Below are 8,890 nucleotides of genomic sequence, written 5' to 3' on the forward strand. Positions count from 1 at the left end.
GCATGAGATTGAAAGATGGGTTTTTATTACATAAATTCATGACCTTGTAAGTTCTAAGACTTTATAAAAATATCCAATTAATTAAAAATCAATAGAGTAACTGACTTTCATAGGATTATAAATCATGAAATGTTAAGTCTGGAAGAGACCTCAAAATTAATCAGTATCAGTTCTCTCCTCCCACAGCTGAAAAAGCTGAGACCAAAGAGGTGATGTTTTAATGTTCCCTAACTATGTATTATTACATAAAGGGACCTGAACTCATGTCTTCCAGTGTTCTTTCCATTATACTTTGCTCATGCCAACATATCACAATGAAATTTGTTTACAAGTGTTAAATTCCAGTGACATATTTGCCAACAAATTCCATAACTGGAGGAGGTAAAAATACAAGAATTTTTTCCCTTAAATTAAGGTTATTGTTTTATTTTCATAGACCAGGAATGATTACAGCAATAGCTAAATTATATTCAGCAGAAATAACTGGACAAATTACCATGGGATGATGTGGATTGAATTCTTTATGGTATTATATACAATAAAGTTCCTAAAAGTGAATTTTAGTTATAATTTTTCAAATTTTCCAATGAAAAATCATTGTTACCTATTTACAGGTGTACCTGCATTATTTTTTAGGTATTGGCCCATGTACTAATATTAATTTAGGATAATTTTTTTATGTAATCAAAGATTAAATTGTAAAGAACACAGTTGTAAACTATCACAAAACTTTGAATTTTCAAAGAAGCAACAAAACATCATATCAAAAACATATTATGATCTCTTTGTCTCCAACAGAGGCAAAAAAAGGGCACCAAAGATACAGAGAGTATTGGAGGCAACCCTAAAGATAACCTTATTTAATATTTCAACTAAAGCTTAGAGAAGGTAAAAATTGCTAAAGGGGGAAAATAAGATTAAAGAGGGATATGTTTCACCCTTGTCTTTTTCTGTTTTCTTTTTGGGAACCATATGACAATGAATCCATATTTGATCTTCATCTAAGGGGCTGGGTTACCTAAATTTTCCCAATAAACATGTCTCTGAAATACATTATTACTATTCTTAAAGACATAGTATTAAAAGACAATTTATTGATATGTTACATTTGGTAAAATTTAAGGCAAAGAAATTTGCTGCTATCCCCACCCATTAACACTGATCTCTCAGTCATCCACTCATACTATAGCTTTACTTGAGTTATAACTATTCTATCCCCTATTTAAAAATAAAATTCAGGAACAGTAGAGATCTTCATGTCACTTTATTTATTGTTTCTGAATATCTTTTTTAAAAGCTTTGACAGAACTGGTAGCCAAGGGATAGTAAAAAACAATGGGCTAGAATGGTGTAAGGACTCTCTCCTCTTTCATTTATTAATACAGTTCCTCATCCTTAAATCTTTAAAAGGTATAGAAAGAAGCTCAAGTCAGGAAAGAACAGTAGTTACTCTAGGCTAGAATTTAAGTATGGGTCACAGAGTTAAAAATAGAGACCAAAACACAGTAGCACAAGGGCCAGGATAAGTATTAAAACTCAGTATGCCAATAAGGTTAAAAGCAGATACTGCCCTAGAATAGCAGTAAAAAGAAAACTAAATATTTGGAGTATATTATTTTAGTTCATTGGAGTATATACATGTAAGGGGTTACATTGCTTTGTATTTTTTCTATCTATTTATACTGAGAATGTCACATATACATGTTCCACTGAAGGAAATACTACAGGGCCCAAGTCAAATATGCAGACTTGAAATAATTAACCTCAGCAAATAATCTGAACTTAAAAATCTTATCTCCATATACTTGAAAACATATATCATGTATTATGATGCCCTCAAGGCTACCTGAAATTTACATAACACCTTTTTTTAACTTTTAAATAAGATATCAGAAAGGATAAGTTTTCTTCTTTTCTTACCATATCACCCTGCTGCTGACTAAAGACACCTGGTTCTCAATCTAGACAATTCTCTTTACTTTCCTTCTTTCCTCTTGTGCTTTTAGAACTTGTTGTGGAACTAGGGATCCTGATTTCCATTCTTCTTGACTCAGACTTTATGCTAGGAGTATAAAGTCCAGTCTTTGCCAACTACTTTTGAAAAACTTAATGTTTTAAAAGAACTCTTCCAATTTAAGGATAGAAATTTGATGACTTTTTCATGCACATGTGTGGGAGTAATAAAATGAATTCTGATCCAATCAGAATCAAGCTTTTGTAAGTTGATAATGTAACTTGGAGGATTTGACATTAGGCTGTTGTCAACCCTCTCTCCAGGAATTCTTAATCATTAAACAATGTTAGTATTTCTATTGATTATTTGAATGATAACACAATCAATCCACATATACGGTTAAAGTTTCTCAGAATATTAAAAGTGAGAGAAAAATGTTAAATTCATGAGATCACCTGAAGGAAATTGTCTATCAAATACAACACGCATCTGTATAAGAACAAAAAAAAAAGCAAAGCCCTCTTAAGAAGGATAGAGCATTAATTCAGGAATGGACTGTGAACCATAACCTGAATGAGTTAGCCATTATTTCAAAGACTAGCATGAAGATAGAATCCTAAAACAAAGTATATATTATAGAAGTGCCAGAAAATCATCTGGACTTCTAATTAAATTGAAATTGTTTGATTTGATGTTCTTTTAAATTTCTATAGTTGGTACAACAAAAAAGAGTTCTGGCTTTACCATCAGAGATTTTAGGCTTAAATTTTGGCTCTGCTACTTACTATTTGTGTGAATGTCAATTTTCTCATCTATAACATGAGGAGATGAACTTGATAACCTCTAATGTCCTTTCCAGCTTTTAATCTGTGATCCACAAATGACTTTTAAGGAGTACACTGCTAAAAACAAGTTACCAAAGAAGGGCAATAAAATTCTTCCTCTGATAATCATTAACAATACAACAATTAGAATTATAGACCAAGGTGTTACCTTGCTCTTAGAGACTTGACTAAAGAATCACATGAAGTTCTTTAGTTTAGACACAAAAATACTAATACTCCAAACAATTTTTTCATCAAATAGTTGCATTTTTCTAGCTTAAGACCCTTCATACAAATACCTTTTCAAAACTTTCACTGTCTGGTTAAATTTGTTTGTTATAGTTTCCACCTTGATCTTTGCCAGAATTGAAAAACAATCATGTTATTCTAGGGTAACTGGGAAAGGGTGGAAATAAAAATAATTTTCATTTTACATCACTTGTACAAATAAGTGTAGATAAATACTATGGATCACAAGACTAAACCTCAAAAATATAACAACATTTTTGTTTTGTTTATCTTTTAGAATATGTTTTCAGATATACTAAAGCAGACTGCTCCAAATAATTAAATGAAAGTTCCACATTTGAAGGTGACAGAGAATCCAGTTTCCTTCTTGGAATAAATGAAAACTTCTTTGGGACAAGTGAAAAAGGAAGCAAAAAATAAACAAAACAAAACAAAACAATAAAAGGAAAGACAGTGGAAATCAACTTCCATGTAGACCTATGGAAGGCAAATGTAAGAGAAGGAGGAAAAATATTCCTATTGGAAATGATAAAAAATCTTTTTGTCTATATTAGTACATATTATATTATTACATTTGAAGATAATAAGATCATAGAGAAGAAATTAAACTTTGGTGTAGGTAACATCAAGAATATGCAATTTTCACAGAAATAACTATATTTCTTTCATCTCTGTAGAGGTTGTATTTTTTTCTCTTCAAATTATAAGTAAAAATCAGTATACAATACCAAAGAAAGAAATTCAAAGTTGGGAATAAACTTTCAAACTCCTTTGGGTTGAACCTAAAATCATAATTCACTGCATGAGTCTTTGTGGAAACAAATGCTGACCTAAATTATGAATAAATATTTAGTATCGCGTATTTTTAAAATGCAGTTAGTCCATAAAGGTCACTTTGCCAGTACACCTTTGAGAAAATTAGCCCAATAGCTGACAACTACCTATTAAAACTCAAGTATGCTTTCAATTTTGAGAGAAAAATGTGATCCTGTTTTAACAAAATCTAAGACTTATTTAGGATTTTTCAGATTATGTTTAAATGAGGGCAATTACAATAAACACTGACCTCAAATGAACTCCTAAAATTGGCTGGGTGAAATGCTGCCATTGAGGTTACCACTTCAGTAGTCAGTCTTCCCATAATTCTGCTAAGAAATTCATTCTCTACATAATTTTTTTCTTCTTCTACATAACTCCCCTTCCCCAGCATCTCAACAATCAAAAGGATTTTAAAAAAACATTGCAATGAAATTTTAACCACAGGGTTATATGACCTTGTATTTATATAGCACCTTGCTCCAAGTTGCTCAAAATTTTTAAACATTAGCTACTCAAGCAAGGAACTTCTAATGGATTGTGTGATCTAAGAAGAGTTGCCTAAGGGCCCAGATGCACTTCAAGAAAGTGTACTTCTATGTGAAGAATCAGAAATAAGCAATAAACATTTCAGTTTCTTGCTTATTTTCAAATAATTTGCATGTATGCCTGAAAAAATTTATACCTATAATGAAGTTTCAAATCTCTCTCCTAAAGTAATTTTCTCAGTATAAAAATGAGTTTTTATCAAAATGTTTAAATGAATTTTTTTGGTTTGTTAAAATTGGGGAATGTCCATCAGTATTTCATTACCTTTTATTTTTCATTTTGGTGAGGTCCAATTAAGACTGACCGTACTTAAACTACTGAAAGAGAGGTTTATGTGGCACATAAGAAAAAATACTTCCTAAAAAGGCACATATTAAACATTATTCTTTTTATACAGTGTAAAATATTAGACTCTTCTTTGGAGTTCTTTAATAGAAGAGTCTCATCCTTTCTTTGGGATTATTTTATGATCGGGTCCTACCCTATAGGGAAGGAATTTAAAGTGATGATCATTCAAGGGACTATCTATGATTCCTTTTGAGTGTGTACGGAGATAAATAAATGTATTAATATACAGATTCAAATGTATACTATCCACATAGATAGGTCAAGCCAACATACATTATAACATTACAAAAAAGGCATTTGTATAGCAGATAAAGGTCACTTATTTAAAAAATAATCAATAAAACAAATTCCCAACATAATTATAAATGTGGAATAAATCTAGAGCTCACCAAAGAAGAATGTGACCTACCTAATTTTTTTGTTTATAATTACTATCAGGAGACAGTTTATCACAAATTCTTGGTGTATGTGCTAGGTTTATCTGAGATATTACAAAGAGCGCATCCTGAATAACATAGCATGTGCTTAATGTTTACAGCACAGTCTAAATTGTAGCATATTTTAATGAGTGATATAACTTTTATATGTTACAATTAAAATGACTTTCTGGAAATCTTTTTTTCAATGTTCACTGTGTGAGTTTTGCTAATAATTAAAGCGTAATTTTTAGGAGAACTAATAAGTAGGGAGGCTTAGGGTAAACACTATATTCTTAGATTAAGACAGGGATTTAAACTTTAGAGGTATGTCCTTGAATTAAGTGATCAATGCATTTAATTTTATTAAGCCTAGTCCAGAAACTGGCTTCAGATCAACATCTTTTTATTATTTAATTCAGCCCCCTTTAAAAAATGTTATAATTTTCTGAATGCTAACTAAAGCTAACGCCTTCTGGAAATGATGAATTTAAAATCACTCACATAGGTTAAATTGATTTGAAATGTGGTATTCCAAAGCCTAATTGGATGATTCTGCCATAAAAGGACAGCTGTGTCTCTTGTTTGCTGTAGTGCCCTCTAAAGACAAGATGGGCATGGTCATAATCACTCCATATGCAATTTATTTTAGTCATTTAAGCTGGTGATGTTAGGAAGTCTTCTTTAATCGATATGGAAAAGCTTCAAGTACAAATTATAATTGACAATGACTTCAGAGAAACAGGCAATTTAAAACCTGCTTAACTGAGGTACTGATAGAAAGTAGGTAGTTAAGGTTTCAAAAAAGTATTTCAATCTTCCTCTGCAAGAAGTTCTAAAACTTAAATTCGAGAGGGAAAAATAAAAGCTAACTGAAGCCCAATTGTGACTTCCACTTCTGACTTCTGGTAATCACTGCTTTAGTGATACTAGTAGTTAATCTACTGAATTGGAATGGGTTAATTGGATTTGAAAGATCCAGAGGTGAATTTTGGGGGGGGGAGGGAGTGAGTTTATTTTGTTTTCCTCAGGGTTTTTGCTTTTCTATCCCTCCTCCCAGGAAAACAAGATTAAAAATTGGGTTTTTTTTTCTTTTAAGGGAAAATGTCAGCACCAAATGAAAGTGATATCAACAATCCTTACCACCACCCCTACCCTCCAAATAAAAGCTGTCCAGTTAAATAACTCAAATTTATTGGGACAAGATGTGGAAAAGAAAAACAAATCTAAAGTGTTGGGAAGGGCAACAAGGAAAGTCAGAAAGGGAAAAAAAAAGAAAAACAAAACCAGGCACACAATTTCCTCTGGGCTTAGAAAAAAGTACCCAAAAAAGATGTTCTCAATAAGTGTTATTATTTCAGAAAGGGACACTTTCTCCCATCATGATGAATTAAATAAAGGTATGAGAAGCAGCGAAAAGAGAAATGTATTAAGCGCCCATTCTCCTTTCCTAGGACAGAAAGTGAGTTTACCTGTTGGGATTGCGGACCAGAAGAAAAGCTTGAAGGGGAATCTAAGCTCCGCCTTGCTGAATTTTCCAGCGGGTAAGGGTGAGGGTGAGGATGAGGGTGAGGATTCAGAGTGGGAGGATGTCTGACTTACTTTGAGCAGCTTGCAGCGGATCTGAGCGGAGACCATGTGGCTGTTTCGCAGGTTGCCCACTCTGAACATGAGTGTCAGCTTTCCGTCCCTCATGGAGATCACGGAGTGCTCACTGAACATGAGGGTCTCCGCCCGCTTCTTGGGCTGGGACATCTTAATGAACATGCAGCCGATCAGGAAGGCATCCACGATGGAGCCCAAGATCGACTGGAAGAGGAAGAGAATGATTCCCTCGGGGCACTTGTCGGTAATGTAGCGGTAACCGTAGCCGATGGTGGCTTCGGTCTCGATGAAGAAGAGGAAAGCAGAGGGGAAGTTGTAGACATTGGCCACGCAGGGCGTGTAGTTGCCGACGTGGGCTTTGTTCAGGTCTCCCCTGGTGTAGGCGATCACCCACCACATGGACGCCATGAAGAGCCACGCCACAGTGTAGGTGAGGATGAAGATGAACAGGTTCCAGCGCCACTTAAGGTCCACCAGGGTGGTGAAGAGGTCGGAGAGGTAGCGGCTCGTCTCGCTGCCCAGGTTGCCGTGTTGCACATTGCACCGCCCGTTCTTATCCACGAACCGCTGCCGCTTCTTCCTAGGAACCAGCTGCTGCTGCTGCTGCTGCTGGGGCCCCTGGCCCTGCAAGCCCGCGCTGCTGGACGAGGTGGTCACTACCTGGTAATCGTCCCCAAATTTCCTGCGGAGCGCAGACATAATACGGGGGAGCGGGCCAGATTCAAAAAGGAAGGAGGCGCAGGAGCGAAGCGCTGCAAACCAATACCAACAAGGGGGAGGGGGGTAGGAAATGAGAGGAGAAGCAAATGGGGAGGGAAGGGAGGAGGGAAGATACCCAAGCAGGTATCCTAAGTCTCTTAAACCCCCTTTCCCTTTCCTCTTCAGGTACAACGCCTTGGCACCTCCCCTGGGACAAATTGCTTCTTTCTGATTTGAGTCCTAAAAAAAAAAGGGGGGGGGGAGGTGCTCTCCCACACTTAACAGCAGGAGAAATACAGGCAAGGACAGAGCCTAGTTTTACCTTTGTACAATTAAAGCTCTTTTCTCCCTTCTTTTCTCATTTCCCCTTCCTTCTATCTCTTTTCTTCACTTCTCTTTTCCTTCAGTTGTACCCGCAAGTTGCAATAGAAACAAAACATTAAAGAACAAAACAAAAAAACAAAAAAATCCCCCAAACACCCTACTCCCACTCCACCTGCACATTAGCTGAGCAGCTAAGGCTGAACTGCTTCCCTGGACCCACCCCCCCTCCCCCCAAAGCCACCCCTCTTCCAGGCTACCCGTGTCAGTCTCACTGCTCTCTCTCCACTCTGGGCTCCTATCCTTCCGCCAAAATTGGATACAAAGGCATGTCTGACCAGTTCTGGTGCGACACCCCGCAAAACGCCCCCCTTCCTTCGTTCTCAGAAGATAGCACAGCAGTGCCCCTCTTATTGGTAAATCCGAGACTTCCCTCAATTCGATGCCCGGTTAGGCTTTCACTGGCGCCAGCCAAGGCTCTTCAGCTGGACCCAAGAGTGGCACATGGGCCGCCCCTCCTCCCCCCCCGCGAAGAGATGACGGGACTGGCAGTACCAGATCTGGGAGAGGGAAAGCCAATGGGGGGGTGGGGGGGAGTGCGGCGAATACAAGGGAGGAAGAGAAGGCAGCAATAGCAGCAGTGGTTTCTCTTCTCAAAAGCCTCTTACTCCCAGGTTGTTTTCATCCTCGCCCCCAGTTTTCCTGGTTTACCACGCCGGGTGCCAACGCAACTCCCCAATAGCCCGCCTGCTCTAGTGCGTACCAAAGAACACCCCCACCCCCCAAAGGAATCCTGGTGTGCTGGGCACAGCGGGATTTGAGGGCTGAGCTCCTAGTTTCACCGAGTCTCTTCTCCCCTCCCCTTTTTCCCCCTCCCCACAACCCTTTCCTGGCAAATCGTAGTGATGCCTTTAGCAAGGAGGTTAAAGCTAGGAGCTGGCGATCAGACTTTCAGGTCAAAGAGGAATGGTGCCTTCACTGTTTCCTCCTCATTGCAAGAACATTTACCTCTCTCTTCTCCAACCTACCCCCCTTAGCCTTTTCCACTTCAGTGTGTGTGTGTGTGTGTGTGTGTGTGTGTGTGTGTGTGTGTGTGTGTGTGTGTGTGT

General features: G+C 37.4%; 1 protein-coding gene across 1 annotated transcript in view; it reads right to left on the reverse strand.

Annotated features, from left to right (window-relative positions):
• The window catches only part of KCNJ3 (potassium inwardly rectifying channel subfamily J member 3), a 207,316-nt gene extending 199,856 nt beyond the window's left edge, over nucleotides 1-7,460 (reverse strand). The window contains exon 1 of the mRNA XM_044669861.1: nucleotides 6,759-7,460. Coding sequence (XP_044525796.1) covers nucleotides 6,759-7,460 — 702 coding nt within the window. The remainder of the gene's footprint in view (nucleotides 1-6,758) is intronic.
• Between the last annotated feature and the right edge of the window lie 1,430 nt (nucleotides 7,461-8,890).

The sequence above is a fragment of the Gracilinanus agilis genome, chromosome 3, assembly GCF_016433145.1.
Source record: "Gracilinanus agilis isolate LMUSP501 chromosome 3, AgileGrace, whole genome shotgun sequence".
Lineage (NCBI taxonomy): Eukaryota > Metazoa > Chordata > Mammalia > Didelphimorphia > Didelphidae > Gracilinanus > Gracilinanus agilis.